The sequence below is a fragment of the Cyprinodon variegatus genome, unplaced genomic scaffold, assembly GCF_000732505.1.
Source record: "Cyprinodon variegatus isolate N-32 unplaced genomic scaffold, C_variegatus-1.0 Scaffold165, whole genome shotgun sequence".
Classification (NCBI taxonomy): domain Eukaryota; kingdom Metazoa; phylum Chordata; class Actinopteri; order Cyprinodontiformes; family Cyprinodontidae; genus Cyprinodon; species Cyprinodon variegatus.
Window position 1 is genome coordinate 1,189,576 of NW_015150618.1, and position 24,617 is coordinate 1,214,192.

The 24,617-nt window shown below is 37.6% G+C and overlaps 1 protein-coding gene across 1 annotated transcript in view; it reads left to right on the forward strand.

Moving 5' to 3' along the window:
* Positions 1-24,617, forward strand: part of LOC107086879 (contactin-3-like) — a 127,232-nt gene that overhangs the window by 10,817 nt on the left and 91,798 nt on the right. Inside the window, exon 2 of the mRNA XM_015378114.1 lies at positions 6,707-6,851. Coding sequence (XP_015233600.1) covers positions 6,797-6,851 — 55 coding nt within the window. The 5' untranslated portion in view covers positions 6,707-6,796. The remainder of the gene's footprint in view (positions 1-6,706; positions 6,852-24,617) is intronic.

Genomic DNA, 24,617 nt, shown 5'->3' on the forward strand with positions numbered 1-24,617 from the left:
AATTGCTCTTGAAAGGGTATCAGGCATTGATGGAGGATATGACAGTGAAACAGTAAGGCAACGTCGACGTGAATTTCTTAACAGTGATAATGCTTACTCCATCTACGGCTCCACCTTCAAATTGTCACTCAAGTAAAGGTTCCAGCTACCATTCTGTCATAGCTGTGAAAAGAGCAGATGCTAGAGCAGAACTAGCAGGTAAGAAAGTGGAGTATAAAGTGTTATTGGAGGAGAAGAAACAAAAATAAAGGATTCAACTCCTAGAGGAGCAACAGAGGAAAGAACTTGAAGCTCAAAAACGTGAACTGGAAAGATTAAAGGCAGAGAAAAACATTAGAGCTAGTTTCACAACCTATGATCAGCAAGTTATGAAGGAAGCAAGTATTATTTTTTCTGATCAGAGGAGAACCAGAGAACAACAGCATGTGTATTCTGAACAACCTGTGTCCTCAGCTCTCCTCCAGCAGCCTACTGATGTCAGAGAGACAGCGTCACATGCACGGACAGATGTAAGTTATCTCGCTCAAGCTGTCCAAGATAGCATAGCCTTGAACAGGCTTCAAATGCCAGAACCGTCTGTATTTACTGGTGATCCTACTCAGTTTGTTGAATGGAAGGCTTCCTTCAAATCTCTCATCGATAAAAAGAATATTGCTTCATCTGATAAACTGCATTATTTGAAAAAATATGTCACAGGTCCAGCTAGAAAAACACTCGATGACATATTTTATAGAAATGATGATAAAGTTTATAATGATGCATTGAACCGTCTCAGTCGAAGGTACAATCAGCCATTTGTTATACAAAAGGCATTCAGGGAAAAACTAACAAACTGACCAAAGATCCATCCAAAAGATCCAGAAGGACTCAGAACATTTGCAGAGTTTTCACACTTGTGTCTAGAAGCAATGCCTTATATTAAAGGTCTTGATATTTTAAATGATTGTGAAGAATACCAGAAACTTGCTCAGAAGCTACGTGATTGGACAACATCAAGTCACCCAAGCCATGAGAGATTATCAGGAATTTCCCACTTTCCAAGAGTTTGTCGTCTTTGTTGTAACAGAGATCGCATGTAATCCTATCACCTTATTCCATGCGCTCCATTTATCAGAGGCTAAGTCTTCTCATCACATGAAGTAAAAGAAATATAAATCTAGTGTTTATAACACACAAACAGGTACAGAGATTGAAACTCAAGGACAATTAAAGCCCCCATGTATGTTCTGTTAGAATAGTACACATAAACTTCACAAGATCTGGAGGAACAACAGAAGTATCTGAAAGACAGGAAACTTTGCTATGGCTGCTTGAGGATAGGCCATAATTCAAAAGATTGCCGCTATAGACCTTCATGTGAAAATTGTAAAGGAAGATATCCTGCACATCTTCATGATGATCAATATACCAAAGCTAAACCCGCATCAGTCCCAAATTAAAGAACAAAGAAATAGCATATACATTGTCTCTCAGTGTGACAATTAAGGAGTCATTTACTAACACTTCGATGATCGTGCCTGTGTAGGTTTCTTCCATCAGTAATCTAGGTACGGAAAGACTTGTCTATGCTCTGCGTGATAGTCAAAGTGACACGGTTTTTATTGATGAAGAAGTTGGCAACGGTTTGCAGGTTATGATGCATCCTGTAAGGTGCAAGCTAACAACGACAGGAAAGGACTCATTAAAGCATAGTCAAAGAGTGTCAGATTTGAGAGTGAGGGGTTACAGCTCTGCCACCTACATCAATCCCCTTCCTGTTTAGACCAAGGACTCTATAGCAGTGAATCCTACCTGTGACATGGCACAGAACTGGAATCATCTAATCAAAATAGATGAAATCCCACCACAGCTGGAGTGTGAAGTTGGTCTGCTGATCGGCTACTATTGCTCAAGAGCACTGGCACCACGGCGGTCAATCCTGGGAGGAGACAATGAACCTTATGCTGTTCGTACGGATCTTGGACGGAGTATTGTAGGCTGTTCATTACCTCATCACTACTCACCAATAAGCACCAATATGTGTCACAAGGTTTCTGTCAGAGAGCTTCCTCCTGTAACCCCAGCAGAGGTCCTCTGGGTCCTTGAATCTGACTTTAAAGAGACTAACAAGGATGGAAAGACTGTTTCCTAAGATGACTTGCACTTCCTGGATGTGTTGAAGGAATTAGGAGAAACAGTCATGGACATTATGAGATGTCACTCCCCTTTAAAGAGAGACCCTATCTCCCTAGCAATAAGAAACAAGCTATGGTATGGCTCAGTCACCTCAAAAGAAAGTTGGTGAAAGATGACAGGTACAGTGAACTTTATGGATGAAATTACCCGAAAGGATGAAGCAGAGGAGGTTTGTGATCAAGGGAAAGAAGGAGAGAGATGGTATATTGCCCACCACTCTAAAAAAAACTGATAAACTCCATGTGGTTTTTGATTGTTCTGCCAAGCATAAGGGAACAAGCCTAAATGACCACTTTCTGTCAGGCCCAGATCTGTTAAATAATCAGGATGGTGCTTCTCAGATTCAGACAGCACCACATTGCATTGATGTGCAACATATAAAAGATGTGCCATCAGTTCTATGTTTATGAAGCTGACTATGTACGCCTCTTCAATGCAGAGACACAGGAATTCAGAATGAAAGTTCATCTCTTTGATGTGGCATCATCACCAGGATGAGCTAACTATGGACTGAAACAGCTCACTAAAGGTAATAAGACTGAGTTTCCCCTTGGATCAAAGTTCATCATGAAGGACTTTTATGTTGATGATGGTGCTACCAGTATAGTAAATATGAAACTCTGTGCTACAGGTGGACTAAGACTGCACAAGTTTGTGTGTAATAACAGAGCTGTACTAGAGATTATACCACTATCTGAGCCTGCTGCTGAAGTGAAAGCTCTGGATCTGGTCTGATCCTTGGGGATCCACTGGCACATCGAATCAGACAAGCTAAGATTTCGGGTCTGCCTAAAAGAACAGCCAGCAACATGACTTGGTATCCTGTTAACAGATGCATCCATTTGTGACCCACTGGTATTTGTTGCCCCTTTCCTGCTCACTGGAAAAAGGGTGCTTCAGGAAATATGAGACATAGGCTTGGACGATCCCCTCCCCTATGAACTGCATCCTGTGTGGGAGCGCTAGAAGAATGATCTTATGAATTTTGGAGAAAATCACCATACCACGCTGCTATGTGTTGTGGAAAAGTTGCCACATCATTTTTCTGATACAAGCACATGTGGTTATGGACAGTGCTCATATCTGAGACAAGTGAACAAAGATGGATGTGTTCATTGTGCTCTGGTCATGGGGAAATCACGAGTGCCTCCAATCAAGGTCACAATGATACCTCGGCTAGTACTGGCAGCTGCTGCTGTGTCAGGCACAGGAAGCAACACTTTGAAGGAGGCGCTTGGTTTAATTGATGTTGTTGGATATTTCTGGACTGATTCGACAGTGGTCTTATTCACAATGAGACACGTTATTTTCACACCTTTGTCTTAAATCAGATACAGAGAATACATCTCAACTCCTCCCTTCAGCAATTGTGGGACAATCCCAATCTGTGGACTTCTGGTCCTCTTACCATCCTCATGGAGTCGATTTCTAACTGCTTTTGCAGGCACATGCACATGTGTGGCCTATTGGGGGTCATTTTGCAGGGCTCTGGCAGTGCTCCTCCTGTTCCTCCTTGCACAAAGGCAGAGGTAGCGTTCCTGCTGCTTGGTTGTTGCCCTCATAAGGCCTCCTCAACGTCTCCTGTTGTACTGGCCTGTCTCCTGGTAGCTCCTCCAACCTCTGCACACTACCCTGACAGGCACAGCAAACGTCCCGGCACAGCTCTCATCGATGTTTGTTTGAGCAGTGTTTCTTGCCTTGTAAGTCAAAGATTGTTAAAAATGATAACAAACCTACACCTATAAATGTACTTTTTTAATAACAAATAAGAAGCTGTTTTCCAGTCTTACAGACTTGATTATTCATTTATTGATAACTGCAACCACAGGTTATGGTTAATTAATTAATTATTTAATCAAGGGAAAACAATCAAGGTAATGTTAGTCTGATGATTATAAGTGAGAATTTGCTGAATAACCAGGTGTAATTAATGGCTTACCTTTGATTCTAGACATTTAAAACTGGCTGCCCGGTATTGTCTACTAGCTCACAGTGGAAAAGGGGCACCTCAGGTTCAAAGTGTCTGGCCAGGACTAAACTTGGTGTTATTGTAGTTGATCGACAGGCTGAGATTTAAAAACTCTTCATTCGTTGTTCAAACGGACATTATCAGCATGGTTATGCTGGGTTTACACCTCTAAGTGTCTTCTTCAAAGAGGGATGCAGTCCTTTTTGCCAGCAAAACGTACCACAGTTCTGGAGATTGCGACACAATAATAATCATGATGTCCAGGTGGAATTATCTGATTATCTAATATTTGCATTAACCAAATGAAAATAAGACTGATAATTCTGGCAGCTTGAAAAAAAAAAAAAATTAATCTGATTTTAAACTCAGCCAGTTAGAAAATAAAAATAACACACTTTTTGTTTATAGTATGTAAATATTTTGTCTAAATTGTACACCATTTGCATTTGGATGGGGGGCATTTTTTGTGAGGTGTGGGGGCATTTACATTTACATTACACAGTTTGTGCAATCTCTGGGAAACGGTCAAGCCTTTCCTGTCATTTTAGTCTGACATGTATCCCATTTCTCAAGTTCTGAGTATTTCAGTGACATAAAAGAGGTTGAAACATGAAAGGCAAAGTTTGAAAGCCTTCCCTATCATTAACTTTCATCTCATACAGCAAACAAATGGGAGAATCTGCTTGCGATGAAAGTGAGCCATCGGCCTTGTCACAAGCACTTAAGGCCACGGGGGTAATTAATTTGTATTGAATAGGAAGTCAAATACTGATGCGGACACTCCCAGACTCCCCCGTCATCTTATTGCCGAGCTGCTTTGGATCAAAAGGATTTCTCTTACTTCCTCCACCCGCCTCTCCAGCCCTGCAGTCTGATGCCTTGTCTCAGAGCTTGCTGAATAATAGAGATCAAGGGATTGCTGTCAGAGGCCAGCAGATATGAATGAAGTTTCACACCAGTTCATATAATCTGGAAGAGTTCACTTGTTTTTCATTAAGAGTAGATAAATGAATATTAGATGACCAGACGGTAAAAGATTTACATGGCTGACAAAACAATTACTCTAATAGATTCTGACGATGCTTTTTATATGTGTGTGTAACAAATTGCAGAGACAGCTCAATCTTCAAACCAGCGGGACGCCCACACATCTACATTATCAGAAGAAATACATTTGACTTAATTACTGCACATATGAATATAAGGCATCATTAAAAGATGCATATGCAATATAAGGCACCATTAAAAGATGCATATGCTTAAAGATGGTTAAAAAAAAGCCCTTCTGAATTCCTCACTACTAGATTTTTTTTAACTTAAATGCATTTTTAAAGTAATTTATTCAGCACATTTCACAATGATTTCCTCAAAGGCAGAGAACTCCAAAAATATCCAGGAGCAGAAAAGGAGGATTTAAAGTCTTTCTGTTTTATTATTAAAAGCCAACAGTTACTCATGACATTTGCATCCTAATAACTGCGAGATAAGTTGGAACTAAGTTGGCACTCTAAACCTAATCTCCATAATGAGATTTATAGGTAGAAATAGTGCTGCCTTTAATGCTACACACAGGAAAAAGAGGTAGTGCAGGCAAACGTGTCAGGGGAAGGCTGTTGATATAGTCTAAGCATCAGTATGCTCTGTCATGCCTTTCAGTGCTCCAAAGATAGGAGGCGCGCAGATAACTGAGAAAGTATAAGGGTATAATCTTTCAGTTGTCTGTTTCTTTCTTTCCCCCCCCCCACCCTGCCTCTTGATAGACTATACTTTGCATTTCTAATAATTTCTTCCTCTTATTCATTTCACCCTGCTGATGGTGTGTAGTCAGAGCAAGCTGCACCATCAGTCAGTTAAATGTCCCAAGGAGAGCCAGTTTGAACAAAGCCAATACTTAATTTCCTCCCATCCAGCTTTCTGTTTCTATGACCTGCCTCTCATAAGCAAACATTTATCTACTGCGTTACAAGGGAGAGGATCTCTCCTATCAACATGTTGGTGGGATTGGAAGTATTTAGACAAATAGCCAAATCTCTGTTACCAGGTTAGAACGGACTCTCTTTATCAATTCAAATTTCTTTTCGGGGCGGTTTAATTTAAGGAAGCTGAGATGGGTTTCAGCAAATTTCTTGAGAGAAAAATCAATTGCAAGTCTCTGCGGGGAGACTAGAAAATGGTTTTGGTCTACATATAGTCAGCTCTTTATGTCAGAAATACGTAATCCAGCTAAGAAGATTTCAAGGAGCTGGCATAATGCTTTATTACATGCTAGGGTCTTGTCTGACAGTCAAGCTAACTTTTGTTTGTCTCAGCAGGTTTGAGCAAAAGAAGACAGTTTATTTGTGCTTTTCTCGAATGCACTACATGTTCTGCAATATCAGGCTTACTTAAAAAAAAAAACTTCACAGCAAGCACTACTGAATATCACATTTATAGCTCTGTAAATGTTATGAGTTTTCAGAATCTCAATTTTTTCTGTTTCAAGCACATCTTGCTACTGTCCTTGTTGATGTGACGGGTTGTGACTCACTAATATTTCCTTCTCTTTTTCTTTTTATCTGACAGATGAACACTGAACATAACTGGAAAGGACAAAGCCAGAACTCTATGCTCCTGTGATTGGATCTAAGCTTGTTCTCATCCGAGACCATTAAAATGGAGTTGCTATGGAAACTTTTAGTGCTGGTGTCTTTGGTGGAGGGTCTGACAGGTTAGTTTCTCCAAACATAAATTTGTCGAGTTTCTTCTTTTTTTTTTTTTTTTTAAAGACTTACAGTTCCCTGCAAAAGTTTGGAATTTCTACACTTTTCGTCTCATTACAACTGCAAACACTTTTGGAAATGCAAAAATGAACAGTGTCATTCAGATGTATTCAACTTCCTTGGTTCGTTACTGCCTAGCTAATACAAACCTTAAAAGGCGTTAAGAATGGTTAACAAAAGAATAAAACAAAAGCTGTAACCTGTAGCAGTTGACAGTGAAGTCAATTGCCCAAAACAATTTGAATTTGTTTTCCTAATCGAGACTACACAGGTGGCGGTATAGAAATCTTGACATTGATCTAGCATTTAATGAGAGACCTAATGTATCTCCCTTTATAAGCTGTTCAGGGGCTAATATGAGTTCTCCTCAAATCATCGGATCCAGAGATTGGAGAACAAAATGAATAAAAGCTTTACTGCATGAGCAGAGTGTCTGGAGGAAAGCGTAATCTTTTCATGTTGCCTCATTCAAAATCAGCTGCAGCTGGGTCTAAAATTGATTGCTGTGTGTGCATGAGAGAGTTGGTGACTGTCAGCATGCAGGCTTGCCTTTTATGTGTTCCATTTTCCTTAAAGCAGACAAGCAAGCTGACACCTAAATCTATGTACATAGCAATTAGCACAACTTATCGCTAAATTCGAGGACATCACTTGATGCCTGATTAGGTTTTCCACTGGGAATTGCTTCCTGATGGATAGGACCTTAACTGAATTTCCAAATAAGCTAATTTATTCTGCTTGAGCACTCTTTTAAACATTTGATCTTATTTAAACACATGCCTCATACATGCCTCAATTTTTTCAGAGAAAAAAATGATTTTAATAAGGCTTTTCAGACCTGGTTGCTATGTAAGACCCCAAAATCTAATCTTGCAATCATTAGTGGCACAAATCAATGTCATGGTTATCAATTTATAACAATTTGGTGCTTGACAGTGAAACAAGGGCTAAATTGTTTCTGCATTATTCTGCACAGTCCTTGTCTCGCTCTTGAAGCTGATGCTCTGCAGGAACACATAGTAACTGAGCATTAATATTCAGTGTGGGCTTCCATTACATGTGCTCTACTTACAAGCTATGTGGCATAAAACCCTAGATGTCTAAAGCCTCTGTCTTCAGCGCAAGAAAAAGTATTGAACTAATATTTAATGTTTTGATATATAAACCTTCAGTATTGTACAGAGAAGAGCCAAAGAGTATTACTTGGTTATAGTTGATCCATAAGCTAAGGTATTGTTGTTTTTCTCAGACACTGGGCTTTGGCTGTGTGGGAGAGCACCCAAGCCAAGGGGAAGGCATTCCCGAAGCGAGTTCATGTAAAGTTAACAACCTCTTCTCTTATTCCTCTCTGAGGGTCTAAACAGCCTGAGGCAGGGGTGTGTACTATGTGTGAGAAGGAGTGAGTAGAGCAAGACTGCACCGATAAGGAGAAGGATTCTCTTTGTGGCCACAGATACTGCACCACTAACCTACATACAGCTGCTGTGTTGCAGCCATAAACTGGTCGGCTGAATTGGAAAAACAACTACTTTTTTCCAAGTCTGTATGATCCATGAATGTATTACATTTATAGATTATTGTACAGTATGGTACAGTGGGAAAAAAATCAGGGTTTAAAAGTACTTGAAAGATAATGTACAGAGCTTCCCATGCATTTTTATTTCTTAATTAGTTTGTCACAATCCACCTGTTTGTGTTTTCAGTTAATTTGACTCCCTCTGTTTTCAGCCCCTTTCTGTGACTTTCATTTACCTGTCTGTGCGGTCCTCTGTTCTCATCCTGCTGCCATCCTTTTCACACCTCTTTGTTTTCTTGTTTTACCAAGTATGTTATTATAACCAACTATGCTACTGAGGGTGAGCATCTCTTCCACCATCATGGTCCTATTGACTTCTGGTGCTTACCACTTCCTTCCTTTACCTCCTTGTATCTCCTCCATGTTGCGGTTAATTGCACTCACCTTAAACTAGGGCTGCAACTAAGGATTATTTTGCTAATCGATTAATCTGTCCATAATTTTTTTTAATTAATCGATTAATAATCCGATGGCCATAGGTTCCTTAAAGAACATTTTTTACAAAATTAAACCAGGTGAAACTGAAACATTTCCAATTGAGGAATTAAGGATAGAGCATATTGACAGCCATAAACTTTTTTTAGTCTTAATTGCATAATATTTAATTTTTTTTCTTCTTCACAATTTTGGTATAATGACTGCTCTAAGTGGGTTGCTGTGTTAGTTAAAGGCATGTTTTACAGTCTCTATACTCCAGTTAACGATTCATCGATTACTAAATTAGTTGGTGATTATTTCAAATAATCATTTAATCATGATTAATTGGATTAATTGTTTCAGCCCTACTTTAACCATGTAATCCGCCATTCCAATTTGAATTTAAGCTGCTTTGCCATTTTTCTACTTTAATGGTTTATCTGGTTTCTGTAATTTCAAGTGCTATGCAAAGTCACCCTGTTGTTTATTAAATTGATCAGTTTACTACCATGCCTCTGCCCTGGTTAAGGTTTGGTAGCCTACTAATTTGAATGATTCTGGTTTCTATTGATTCCCAATTCTGATTATTTTAACAAGAAGAGTCATAAAAGCTTACATACTACTGTATAAGGCTAACCAAAATATTATGTATAGGACAGTTTTCTTGTTTTATTCACCCTATTTAGACTGTGGTGGTAGGCTGGGTGTCTGAACAGTAGGAAAGCAGTGCAGCAGGAAGGTATCAGAGTTTATATACTCCTCAGTTCCACTCGTCCAGACTTGGAAGTAGTGATGTTTTACTTTTGTGGACAGAGAAAGGATCAGATGTTTAGGTCAAGATGTAAAGTAATGGAAGAAAATATTGAAAAGACTCCATTTTTTAAAACTAGGAATAAAAAAAAAAAAAAAATAAATAAAATTGAACAACTTCGGAAGAATTGAAAGATTGGAACCGCTTCCGGTTATTTATTGATTCTCAATGTCTAACCATAGTCTTGGTCCAGTTGCAATTTTAGTCCACGACCTTCTCTTAATTTGATAAGAATAGAAACTCATGTGTCATTGCAAAGCAAAAACAAATGAAAATATACAGGTAGGCATAAGACTAAAAATGAATATGCAAAGGAACCAAAAAAAAGATTGTAGAGCAAATGAAAACAGGAGTATTTGCAGTTATTTAAAAAAAGACAAACTCATTTTAAATGAAAAATATTTAAAATAAATGAACATCTTTCTTTTTTTCCAAAATAGCTCATCCTCAGTCACATAAATGGAAACATCACCAACATCACTTTTCCACTTGAGCCATAAGTTTTCCATTGATTGTAGGTTCACATGTGCTACACCGTAAATGTTGACCTTTGTAGCTCTTCCACAATTACTACAGGCCATAGTTGCCCCTCTAAATAATACTATTAATATCTTGATAGCATTAAAATTGTGTTATGCTCTTTCTATTTCAGAACATGGAACAATGATTTTATTTCTCAACTGTTTTGAAGTTTTCCTAAAATTGTATCCTATTGAAAGTATTAATTTGTTGTTGGGATATTCCTTGTTAATTTTTTTTTATCAACCATCTGAAGCCTTCATATGACAGTTGTATTGATGCCAGAAGTTAAACAACACACATGGCCTATACATGCAGTACATTTATTTAGGGTTGAATCATTATGAAGATGGAATCTCAAATGTTCTAAACATATTAGCAGTGTTGGTGTGAATGTTTTTGCATGTCTAAATAAAACTAGCTTCATGTTGGATTTCTATTAAAATCAAATTTTATTTGAAATTTTAGATGTCAGACATGTTAAATACAGCTATTCTAGCATAAGCTTAAATTCTGTCTATGAAATAAATACAAAACACCCCTTATTCATTTTACCCAATACTTTGAAGCAAAGCATTAAAGTACTGTTTTCTAACAATTTAGCAGCAGTTGCAAAAGCATAACTGTAAGAAATCATAGAAAGGTACAATTTAGCTGCCAGAAGTGAAAACAAAAACAAACATTGCTGCTGAGGCTCTTAACAGCAATCAAGGTTTTTCTCCTTTGAATAAATAGAAACAAAATCCTCACTTTGCTTGAGTAGGTCTAACGCATTTTTACAGTGTTATGATATGCGATTTTATAAATAAAAAAAAATAGTAGAACTTGGAATCTTAAGAGTGGAGTGATATTATTAGATTTACACTTTTGATAAGAAAATTAAAAAAAAATTAGTACCTGTAGCCAAAGTGTTTAAGAATGTATTCTAGCTTCAGTGAACTAAATAACAGCAATACAGTTGCAATTTAACAGGAATGATGAAAGGTTATTTTTTTATTTTAGAATAAATATATAGCCCACTTTTTATTTTCCCAATGAAAACTGTATGTGTCAGTATGTGGAACTGCAAAGCCAAGTGGAACCGTTTTAAACACTCCTGCAATGTAGAGATGGAAGCAGTTCGATCAAAAATCAGTATTAGCAGCTATTTTTGGATACCACAGTACGTTGGGTTCAGCCCACCTACAGTGACTGAGAAAAGAGAGTTGACTGCAGTTATGTTCTGAACTTTGTTCTCCAGACCCCTCCTGCTCTCAGTCTGTAGTTTATATTTAGCAGCTACACCTGACAAGCATGTGAACATAGGTATGACAGGACCACTTTGACCCTTAAACCCTTACTTTATTCTGAGCAACTCACTGATGCTGAAATGAGCGATTTTAAGACTCCTTTAATCAGTAGTAACACCCAAAGCAAAGATTGTTGTTGTCAGCCTAATCTGGTAGTGTTAACTTTTCCAAAAATATGACTTTCAAGTTGGATACTGTAACAATCTGAGAGGAAGGACACATTTACTGGTTCAACAAATTACCTTATTGACACATAATGTATTCTTCAGGTCAGGAAAAGTATTGGAAAAATAAAACATTGCAATAGCAATGACAGACTCTTTGAACCTGAATTAGCTCTAAACTAAATATCCCCAGAGTTTTAGCTAATCACAATGAATACTTTTTGTCTCTTCTCTAAGAGACTTCTCCAGTCTAATGAGTTATACATAACTTCAGTGTTATAAGCAGTATCCTTGCAAGGGGGATCAGAAAGGTAATGGTGAAAATTAGAACTGATTATGCACATAAAATGAAGACCAACAATTTTTTTATTTATTTATGTTGCTCCCTGTTGTGTTCAGCATTATGGTAACAAAATTGGAATCTGAGTGCCGTGCCCTGCCCAACAGTTTTGCTTTGCCAAGGGAGGCTTGTCAGGAGGAAAACCTCCCTTGATCATCCAATACTGCTTTATTATTTATTTAAGATTTATTTTTATCACAGAAGTAAGATTAGTAATGCCAAACATGACAGGTGGACAGGGGAAGGGAAAGAAAAAAGAAAGACAAAAAAAAACATAAAATAAACTGCTGTATTTGTAGAAGACAAAAATGTTTGCAAACCCGAGGGAAAACCTGTAGCAGCACCCGCAATCAGACACAAGGAAGAGTCACATGCAACCAAACAAAAACAAAGAAAGCCCCTCAACAGAGCCCTCCCAAGAGCGTAGGCCTGTGGCCCCCCCCAGGAACCAATGCGCGACAGTACTCCATCCCCCCAGACGCCGATCCCCCAGACACAGGACAAGGCCCGAAATCCGAGCCCCACAAACCCGATCGCCACCAAACCAGCCCAATAGACCATCCATAGCCCCCACCCCGAGCATCCAAGAGATGACCAACAATCTCCTACAGAGCTTTGAGATTCAGTATGTTGTGTTCAGTCTATTGATATAACACTATTTGAAAATGTATTCCTGACATTTTACCTTTTTAGCTGTCATTTGCATCTTCCAAAAAAAAAAATTATAATAATAATTTACCATATAAGGTGTTATTATTAATTGCTGACATGGAAGCTGAACAAAAACCATTAACATATTTTTTTTAATACCTCACTGGGAGGAAGCACCTCCTCCCAGTGAGATAGTTTAAACATCTTCTTAACTCCACTTATGCTCAAAGAAGCTGGATGTAAAAGCTGATGGAAGTTTTGCTTGTAGCTGGACTTGAAACATATCATTAAGAGTCTTTTTAGACATTTCTCTACATTTCCAATTCCCTTTTCTACTATGTAATTTGTATTTTTTTGAAGGTATCTGTTGTATTGTATTATTGTCAGAGAGTGTCTGTTGAATTGGCCAGGATGCCGACATTATGAATGACATTTCAAATGTCAAGGCTTTTTCATGCGTCAATAGCTTATATATATATTATGTAAACCTGGAATGTTTAAAGGTTCTCTCAGTGGCACAAATACTTTGATGTATATCAAACAGCACTACAATTCTTTTCTTTTCCTTCACAGTTGTTTTCTTTACTACCAAATTTTATTTATTTATTTTTTTCAGGAGAAGGACCCAGTCTTTTGTTTTAAAGCATACAGAATGATGATAGTTATCTTTGGTGTTAATTTTTTTTTTAGATATATTTTATTGAAACTGAGTTATAGTTAAATTAATAGTGGGCAATTAATGGTAAATAATTGTTGAGACTCTGAACTTAATGTATATTACCAGCAAGCATGAATATCTTCAGAAGCCCATATGTCACCATGATCTGGTTGAAATGAAAGGCATTGGAGCTTGATGTAAGAGAAAATGAGCAGAGAAAAAAGCTCTCAATGCTTTGACAAGTGGCTAAAGCCAAAAACTGAACTATCAAACATAGTTTGAACTAAAACTGCAGTAGCTGTTTCTGAGTGAAGGTCGCATTTTCCAGCTTTATATGTCAACATCAGAGTCATTTCTGTTAATCATTTGACGCTGCGGTCCTGGCAATAAAACTGTAAAATGTTGTAAATATTTCAGCTCCTTTATAGTGATCAATCATGATTTGTTTTATATCAATGGATATCTTGTCATATAGCAGTATTGTGAAACAAACCTCAAAAAACACAGTTTTAATAGAAAAACACATGCTGCCATTTTAGACAAAGCTGGTCGATGAATCAAACCAAGATACATTATGACCTACTGTTTACTCAATGCCCTTTAGAAATATTTGTAAGAATTTTTGTCTTCTAATGATTCCATAATTATTTCAGTTAATGCCTTGAGGGGCTTGCAGCAAGAATGTGCAGGGTTTGATTCCCGGGCCGGGGTATTTTTGCATGACGTTTGCATGATCTCCCTGTGCATGCGCGGGTTCTCTCCAACAACTCCTGCTTCTTCCCACAGTCCAAATCGCGATCATTAGGTTAATAGGCTTCTCTAAATTGCCCATAAGTGTAAGTGTGTGCGTGCATGGTTGTTTGTTCTGTTTGTCTCTTGTGTTGCCCTGCGATGGACTGGTGACCTGTCCAGGGTGTACCCCTCCTCTCAGCCATTGACAGCTGGAGATGGGCACCAACATCCCTCACGACCCCAGCGGAGATAAGCATGATGGAAAATGGATGATTGGATGGATGGATGGGTTATGCTTTGACTAGAAGAAATTACCAGGAAGTGGAGCTGGTATGCTAAAAAGATAGGAAGGTTATACTGTCATGATTCTGGACACCGGATATCATTCTTCGCACTGGACCTCACAGAGTTTTCCTATTTATGGATGTTGACAACATTTCTGCCTCTCGCCTAGTCCCCTGATTTGTAAACCCGATTCTGCCCTCATGGTTCTGACTTTGTTTTTCTGTGCCAGGATTCCGGATTCTGGCTTTACCCTCGCATTGCTCTTCCTGACGCTGTTCTATCTGCTCTGACCTGCTTTCTGCACCTTGACCAGCAAGCTCTGTCTCTCCGTTTTGGAATACCAAAAGGGAGAATCCTAATCTGAGCAAGTCCCTGCATTACTCTGTTTACCTGTCTCAATGTAGCATTAACAAACTCCCTATCAGAGTCAAAGTGCTCTGAGTTCACCACAGTTCTGAGATCTGTAGAGGAACCATAAACCTTTTCCTTCTATTCCTCACTTATCGTGAGAAGGTTAGTGGCTTTTTCCTTGGTTGAACTGCTAAAATCGAGAATTAGTTCAACCACTAACCCGCTCGATCTTTCTCAGAAGTTCCCATTTCCGCTGTTGAGCAGTTTCCTGCATCGTCTGCTGAATTCTTTGAATAAATCTTCAAAACGTTCCTTGTTGTGTCTGGCTGAATTTCAGGTCTTCTGACATTTTACATATGCAATAATTAGATCATGAGTACTTACAAAAATTGACTTGTGTAAGAAGTAGTTTATTGTCTAGCAATCAAATATTTAACACTTTAGCACCACTTTAATAAATTAAGGATAGCTTAAACAGCTTTATAAGTCTTTCTATGAAGATCTGTTTAACAACAGAAGAAAATGAATGTCGAAGAACTCATCAGATGTTTTAGCAAACATGAAGACCCACCAATTAGCTTTAACTGTAGCATCAGATCAACCTAATTTTTCTGACACTAATTTCAAAGCCCATTTGCTTGACCACATTTCCAACAATACAGCACAGCAGCGAATTACCTTTATGCGCAAATGCAAATAAAGATAAGTGCTCCTGCCCATTTGACCGTCATTGTGCAGACAGTGGTGTATGTTTAGTGCAGAGCAAAAACTAAGATAATTTCTTATATCTAACAAGATATTTTTATAGATATAGATTTTTATAGATATTCTATATAACAAGTGCCCCACTAATATGGTTCATGAACAAGGCAAAAAATGATATGCTAAACTCTTGGCCCCGTGTAGGTTAACATGGAGCAAATTAGGAGTAATCCAGATATGCTTTATTCTGATAAAAAAAAAAAGTTTTCTTTCTATACACAATGTAGGGTTTTTTAATTTGATTTCATTGGTTAAGAAATCACACAAACAATTTACTGTATGTAGAGCTTTGCATTTCAATCCCTTCTTTGCCTGCTCAGTGACAGATGTATATGAACAGATGGCACAATAAAAATGTTTTGTATTTCCATGTTTAAAATTCTGTAATCACTGGAAAAAAATAATCAGCATACCACTTAAGCACTTAAGATGCTGACACTAGTTTACATTCAGTCATATATTTCTATATTATCTATTAATTTGTGATTTTAAATTAAAATATTGTTAATTCTATTGTTATCATAGCAAAACTAACAAAAAGAAAAGATGAACTGATCTCAGAATAGGCATACTAAACAAAATGTATTAAGATGGCATGACTCACATGTAGAATAAAATATCAAATACTCAAAAGAAATATTGTTGTATAGGCCACAGTAGGCTGAAAAAACAATTTTTTAACTTGGCTTTCAGTAGAAGTGGCATGGTGATGTAGAGAAAAAAATATTACATTTTGTTCTATCAAAATTATCAAGTTATTTTTTAAATTTTGTAAGTTAAAATGCATTTGTATTATATATTAACTTAATGTTAAATTGTATGTGAAAAAATGCAAATCTTATGGAAAGTAAGCTTGTTTTAGCGATGCAAACAACAACTTTTAAACAGAGCGTGCACAAAGAGAAATGGGCTCGTGCATGCTCTCGCAAGAGTTTAATAGACGTTCCCTCTCCTGAGCGGGTACAGGGGTTTTACATGTGCATTTTCTTTTCAAAAATATTGAGGGTGGATCTTCCAATAAGTGTGTTCTGAATATAAAATTATGGAATAATATGTCCTTCCTGTGGTGACATTGAGTATAACAGTGGATATCTTTATCTTTTTTAGTAGACAAAATGGATCTGCTATTAACCCTGGCATTTTCTGTCAAAATCTTGTATCGGGACTTTGCATTAAATGCACACGTAACATTACAGACTACCCCTTATTGTTCTCTATGCAAAACTTTTGATTCTGCTTGAAAAAACCTTACATTTTTGTAAAAGCCTTGGGAGCACTTTTTTTCCCCTACCTTATTGTCATTATACTGTCACAATTACAGAGCAACAAAATTCACTAACAACTAGACTGCCACTCCCCCCTAAAAATAAAGTTTCACCATTCCCGGAAGTGCTGCAATACCAGGTTGATACATAAAGTGGATAGAGGAAGCCCTTGTTCCATCACTCTGTTCCAAAAAGCATTTTAATATACCGGTATGTTCCCCGGACAGGGGACATATCAGATATTAACTGATACGAACAGAATAGTCTTTTAAAAAAGTAGACAAATTTTAGTTTATGCAGAGATGCAGATTTGGCATTAGATAGTAGTATCTAGCTGAGTAGAGAACAACAGTGCTGTGGGAGAAGCAGCCGCTCGCTGGGGTCTGCACTGAAGGTAAGGAAGGACGACTACCAGTGCTTCTAGCGCTAAATTAAAACAGCCTTTTAAAAGCCACATAGAAACCTCTTAAAGGCATTCCTTATTTAATCTTTGTCAACATTATTTTCTCTGTATACCAATTTGACAGAATAAAAGCACCGTCTCGGCTGCACTTCTATATTATAAGCAGTGCCACTATTTGACAACATCTGTTCTGTCAAGCAGCTCAGGTTGAGAGTGAAAGGGTGACCAATTTCATTATATTCTTTGCCTTTAGGCTCCAAATAGGGAATATGGAATCCCTTTTTATTTTTATATGGACGATTTTCAGATCTACTGTATGTGTCCCTCAAGCAGACGGACATGAAGGCCTGACTTGACTGTAAAGAAGACTTTAAAACTTGGCTTACCTTGAACTTTTTAAATTTTAGCTATAAGAAAACTGAGGTGATACTGTTTGGAACAAGTTGCTCCTACAGTAAGACCCTGGTACTATTGATTTGGGACCCCTGGCCGTATATTTTAAATAAACTTATTTGGGTTTTAAGTTTTACAATGATTTTAAATTTGACAGTCAGATTAGAGCAGTTGTTAAATCCTGTTTTTATCATTAAGGCAGCTAGCAAAACTAACATCTGTTCTGTCAAGACGACACTTTGAAACAGTGAATAATACTTTTTATTTTATCCTTCCTGGATTATTCTAATGGACTCTATGTTGGAGTGAATCAGTCACACCTCTCATTTGTTGCTGTTTCCAAACGCTGCTGCAGGTCTTTAAAAGGTACTTAAAAACAACATACAGCATTAACCCCGCACTACCACTCCACTGGCTCCCACTGTATTCTTGAGTTAATTTTTAAGTTATTTGTGTTAAGTGTTTAAATGACCTCTCCTTAAAACCCTCTATTGCTCTTTGAATTTGACTTCTTCTGAGTCTTAGCTTTTGACTTGGTTGGCTTTAAATCTGATTTGTTTCTTTTAAATGATTCAATGCATTATCTTGTTTTTTCTTTAAGGCTTTTGTTTTTCTTGTAGTCTGTAGCTTTCCGCAGCACTGTGTCTAAGCCATCAGCTGTTTTTAAGTGTTTAAAAAATTTATGAAAAATACGATATTGTCAGACTAAAACTGAAAAGCAGGTCAGATGAGTTTAGTAGCTTGCTAGTAAACTAAGAACCGTTTCAGACATCCTAGCTGAAAGTCACTGCAGAAATGTCTAAATAAGTTCAAACAATATTTTCTTTATTGAAATAGGTACCTGAATAAGAATCCTACATTTTAATGGCCTGGGACGGGCAGAAAGATGCTTTAAAAGGCAAAACTGCCTGTTCTATTTGTTATATAAAACCTTATGCTGTAACAAACTGATTCAGGATCTTAAAAAGGGCCTCTACCTCTGCCTCTGCTTACTCTTTGCATGCCTTTCATGCTGAGGTAAGCTAAAGAAATTCATCAGCTGTCTGCTGGTATTGAATTTGATTTGAGGACTGTTTTTATTTTGACTTTTTAAAGTGATGACTCTTGCCTTGTATTTCCTTGGAATCCTTGTGTGTATCACAATCTGGCATTAGGTGTCAGATAAAAGTAAAATTAGCCTTTTTTTTTTCATTTTAAACCCCATTTCCTCAAGACTTACATTTCTGGCCTGTAGCAGTAAGCCATTAACTTACTGAGGATTCACAGATCAGTCCAATTCAGTCTCATATTGTAGAAGTATGTATTTTTTTATTTGATGTGAACATATTTTTTAACTATAACTGAAAAAGTAAATCATATCAGGAAACAGTGCAAAAATATATGAAATACCTAAAGGACGCAATAAAACTATAGGATAAAAAAAAAAAAGTCTGACAGATCAGAGTGTTTCCCTTGGTAAAACCATCCATTGATAGTTTTAAAGGGAATAATAAAGTAATAAAGGGGATGTAACCGACGTTTTTTGCAGTGAGTGAATAAAACCACTTTTATTGAAATTTAAAGAATTGATTGTAGAGTTGACATTAAACTGGCTAAAACATATTTTGCTATCTATTAGTGCAAACTAATTATTAATAATTTAATGTTTGGACTGTAAAAGGCTGTTTTGTGAACACACACCCAACTGCCTGTGTTTTAGGACAACAAATGAAACTGTAATTTAAGCTCAAATCATGGTTAAACAGCTAACTCTTCACATACATGGAATACGTTCACTAAATCTTGTATTTAAAATATAAAAATTAACAAAAATAATTTGACTCAAGATCAAACATATTTCAGTTAATTTCTCTTAATAAAGTTGGTAAAGCTCAGTTAAACCTAAATACCTACTCTGAACACATAGTAGTGTGAATGCACCAAACCTGATTCCTGCAGCCAGAGTGTACTATTTACATGTTATTCCTACAGCAGGGGTCGGCAACCTAAACTGTTCAAAGAGCCATATTGGACCAAAAATAAAAAAACATATTTGTCTGGAGCCACAAAAATGTTAAAGTCTTATATAAGCCTTGTATGGCAACACAGGCTTTAAGTGTATTAGCCCTCTATAAAAAAGGACTGCGTGGGCTTAAATATATAATAAAGCATTCATGATTAAATGTTGGAGCAAATGTCACATAGTAGCATGAAATGAGGGAGGAGCAGTGAATGCTCTCATGCGTGGAATTTACAGCACATCACTTCACCACCCTTTACCGCGTGGTTCAGGTTTTGCTGCATTGATGAAATTGATTAAACTTTTCCATGCTTGCAACAAAACTTTCAGCAGTAGTGAAGTTTGGAGATGCAATCTACTTCTTAAATCTATCTTTGCTCTAATTTATCCAGAAGTTCTGCAATTGCACTTTTTCTCTCACTCCCAACTTTGTGATCGGCTGCATATTTAGTATGACTTCCCTGGAAATACCTTTCCAAATTACTCTTTTTGGTTTTTGACAAACTCTCTTTACAACGCAGAAATGCTGGAAATCCTTCCATATTGATAATGATAGCAAATGATTTGGTCCATTCTTCTTTGAATCCTCTGCTCTCATCAAGTATCTTCCTTTTTTTCCCTTTGGGGTCCATGGTCCGAGACACGCTGGTTTGTTTCCCTGGCACTGCGCCTTGCTGAATTGTGTGTTAAAGGCTATGCCCACTAATTTCTGTGGCTATGACGTATATTTTTGTTGCAAGAAATGTTAATATTTGTATATTTATTATACAGGAGTTTACAGCATTGGAAAACATAATGAATGTTGGTTCCTACACCTCCTGCAGACCAAATTAAAATAAAAAACTAAAACGCTAAAGAGCTGCATGCGGCTCTGCAGCCGTGGGTTGCCGACCTCTGCCGTACAGTATGTAGGGTGGATCATGAGAACTGTGAGGTGAAGCTGTGCAAGTGTTTGCATTACATTGCATTGCTTCTGCGATCTACACTGTGCTCGTCTGATCTCCCGTTAGCCAGCTGCCGCCTCTCCCCACTTCTGCTTATCTCTCTGCCCAATGGACTGCTCCAATCCAGATGTGCGCATGGCTAGCTGCCTAGTCCTGGTTCTAGTAATCTTTTGCCGAGTTCTTGCTCTGATTTACCACTGTTCCTTCTTTCTGCTCAGTCTCACCCTACCTCATGCTCTATTGAAAATGGCAGTGATCCAACTGGATTCCCCCAACTGGAGAATCTGCTGGACCCAGGGTTGCCAGCAGCGTTGTTTGGCTGTCCTAATAAATAGAGCACTGTGGTTTGTTATAATAAAATTGAGGTGTGCTACTTTAAGGTCAAACAAACCACGTCGATGATGTAGTGGTGCCTTTTGTCTGCCTTGCGAATTCGCCCTCTGTGTGATTTGCTGCCGCTCACCAGGCAAATTTTTTTCCAGGTTTCAAATTCAGTGTGAATGCAATATTGGTGTCTGCAAAGCAAATCTGCAGAATTGTTTCATTAATGTTCAAAATTAATATTGCCTAACACAAAACTAGCATTAAATGAGCACCAGACTCAAACTCAAATGTAGATCAACTCCTGAACTAAAAGACTTCAAAAAGACATTTGTTAGATTTAAAAACGGATAGATGTTAAAAACTCTTTCAACTACAACAGCTTTGCTGTATCATGTTTATCTTCCTGGTATCTTATGAAAGTTTAGCTTTGCCTAACTCTGATATGTCATCACATGACATTGAAAAGAGTATACATGGCGTATCAGTAAAAAGCTGGTAGAGCTTGGTGGGTTGGACTAACAGGGTCAGCGAAATTAGGTTAGAACCACTCAGATAAGTACAGAAACGACTTCAAGTGACGCACGCTGTTTTTATAATTTTTTACTTTGTTAAACATGTCATGTAGTTGAAATGCCCCAGTGAAAGATTTTTGCAGGGTTTGCTTATAAAAAAATGTAAGGATGTGAGATGCGCTTTCTAGGATGTTCATTGCAACATTTCTCCCAGTCAGAACAGTCAGCATCTTGCTCTCTGGTTTCTTGGTTTCTTGCTGGCTTACTTTAGTGTGGCTGGCTAGTCTATGTCCAAGGAGAAGACCTTGTAGCACTTGCATAAGCACATTAACTGAGTAGAAAACAACAGCAACACCGACCAGATATTTGATTTTTGGACAAACCAATCACTGGTCTGAGCATTACAAGCTGAAAAAAGCTTAGATTTCAGTCCCATTCCAATCTTCCAGTGTTAATCTCCAGTTAATTTTAAAGCAGATTGACTAAATTTGTACTTCAGTCCAACCAGTGCTGACAGTTTTATATTAAAACTAAATTGCTTGTCAGTTAGAATGACTCACTGATACATTTTATAATTGCCACAGGCTTTATCTTCTCTCTTAGTCCTGTGTTTAGTAGGTGTATTGACTGGAGAGAAACCCTCTTCTGGTGATCTTTCATTTCTTATGGCACTGTCAGGGAAACTGCTTTTTATCACAGACAAGCATAAAAAGGTGGTTGTTTTGTTCTTACATTTATAAAAGTGTATCTTTGTGTAGAGAAATAATACTGTTCATGCTTAAGATCCCTCCTAAAATGTCACCAGCCTCATTTTAGAGAGTTTTTTTTTATGAGACTTGAGCTTTAAGACAGACATCCTAAACCACAGAGACTTCTGGGGTTTAGAGTGTCTGTCTATCAAAAAAAAACTTAGCTTTACTGCTGAATATTTCTACTTCTGGACTATTGCACAGATGCAAATCCAAATTATTTTCAGTGTGTGAGTGTGTGAATGAATGTAGTGTAAAGCGCTTTGGTCAAGTCTCCTAACTTGAATAAAGGCGCTATATAAGTACTTACCATTTACCATTTATTTCTATTTGCAAATACAGATAGTTCTGGTTATCTGCTCCATAGGTAACTCTCACATTGTCTGCACATGCATGTATTAGTATAACCACAAGCTGAATGTCAAGCTTGCTGCTAAATATAATTCTTTGTACAGTAAAAGCATGAAAAAAAATTGTTGAAATCCTGCCCAATGCTCTCTGGTATTTGTGCATGACCTGCTGCAAAAGGATGTTCTGCTTTTGTGTTCTCCAGGCTACTTCTTAACTGAAAGCAAAAAAATCATGCAAATCTTTTTTTTTTAATATATAGAACAAAGCTTAAAAGTTATGAAGAGTCTCCTTGTGTCTTTGATATCAGGAATATTGCTTCCACATGTTTTAGAAGTTCTATCTGCCTAAATTATAACTTTGAGAGTGACAAATTTAGAGGGGGAGCTTAATGCTTTGGAAACCAAATGGAGATCTACAGTATTAAGCAAAACTTAAAGGATAGAAGAGAAAATGACTACTAATTTTGGTAAGAGGAGGTACTAGGCTGATTTAAGGCTGATTTCAGGCTGATTTATATGCTGAAACAAGGTAATCTGCGTGTGTGTTGCAGTTAATGCAGATATGTCCTAGCCCCTACCACAGACACTCTGGAGCATCTCTCCGAAATTGTAGTTGATCACAGACAGGGGACAGACAAGAGGCCTCTGAATAGTCAAATCTACATCCGCTCTACACTATGCGTATTTCCTGTTTGGCACCTTACTGGCTTGTTCTGTTTGTATGACCACCATTGCAGAAAACGACTGGTGAAGTTGGACAGCTAGAAGACCGAGGCGTGCGAGAACGCTAGGACCCTTTTTCCACCTGAATCCCCGCTCTTTTTCATGTCCCTCCATTGTTGCACAAACTTGCAACTTGCTTTTTTCCACTTCCTCACTGCTTCGGCCGTATCTGGACCCACAGCTGGTTCGTGATTGTCCCTCTTGCATTGTCTTGTGGAATAGCATAGTGCAGACCATGCCTCAAAATTGGGCATAAATCAAAAATATTTGCGTCAAAACAGCGACAAGCTCTGCAACACACTGCTGCGGGAGGATAACCAGCCCTATAGACTCTTTGTTGGCTTGCAGGATAGTGACTTTTACATCAACAGTGGTTCTGTTTGCCCACAGAGCACTCCTATTTTGCTAAGTTGGACTTGCTTCTCTCTATGTACTGGTTTTGAGGTGTGGTTTTTTTCTCAGTTTGTATTCAGACAATGATATAAAAAATTACCAATATGCAGACCATGTCAGTGCATCGGCAGACAGCAATACGTAAATCTATCGAGGCCTTAACACAGAAAAGTCAGCAGTTGACGCCAAAGACAGATTTAATGCAATAGCTGCTTATAAGATTGACCAGGTCTAGGTGACTCAGCTTGGGCTTACTTCCTGTTTGGATGAAAACGTTTCTTTTGAGATTCAAGCTCATACTCTGTAACAAAGATTCTCTAATGAAACAGACCTAATATAGAGGAAACCCAACAGTTCAATGCAATTTTAAAATTCCATGTTCAAAAACTACATGAGGTGATACCAGAGTAAGTTAGCTCCTTAAGCTGCAAACATTTAATATTCTATAATAGCACCATCCACTTTAGTTACCAGGAAAGTTCTAAAACAACAGTACTTCAAAAACCAACAAAAAAGTATAGACACATGCCAGAGCTAGCATGCAGTATTTCCTCTCTGTTGGCTTATGAGGGTATCAGGTTGGCTCTGCAGTGGGATACATAGTACCATAGACAACATATGTTACATTTTGGGACATCTTTTAGTTTCATGAGTTTGATTGAATGATCTTTATAAATGCTAAAAAAAAAAATCTGAAGGGATTACAATGCAAAACTGACTTGAATTTTCTATTGCACACTTTGCTCACTGTAAATAAAAGTAAAAAATTGAAAGTGGACAATAATGTTGACTTGTGATTTCTAGCGCTTGCTTTCTGCCCGAAAAAAATACACATTTGATACAAAAAAAAGTTAAAACATTTCTCTATCTAAAGTCTGACCAAGGTCTGGAGGCGAGGTTTTACAGATTATTTTATTAAAAATATTTTACTTTCAACTAAAATATCTGAACTCTATTCTGCACATTCAAGGCAATGTTTTCACGCAATAACAGTATTGGATTTAAAAATATATCCAGTATTGAACCTTACAATGATTTCTTAGCTATTTTAATCATCAGCAAATGAACTAGCCTACATAATAAGATGACTTTTTTTGTGTAAGC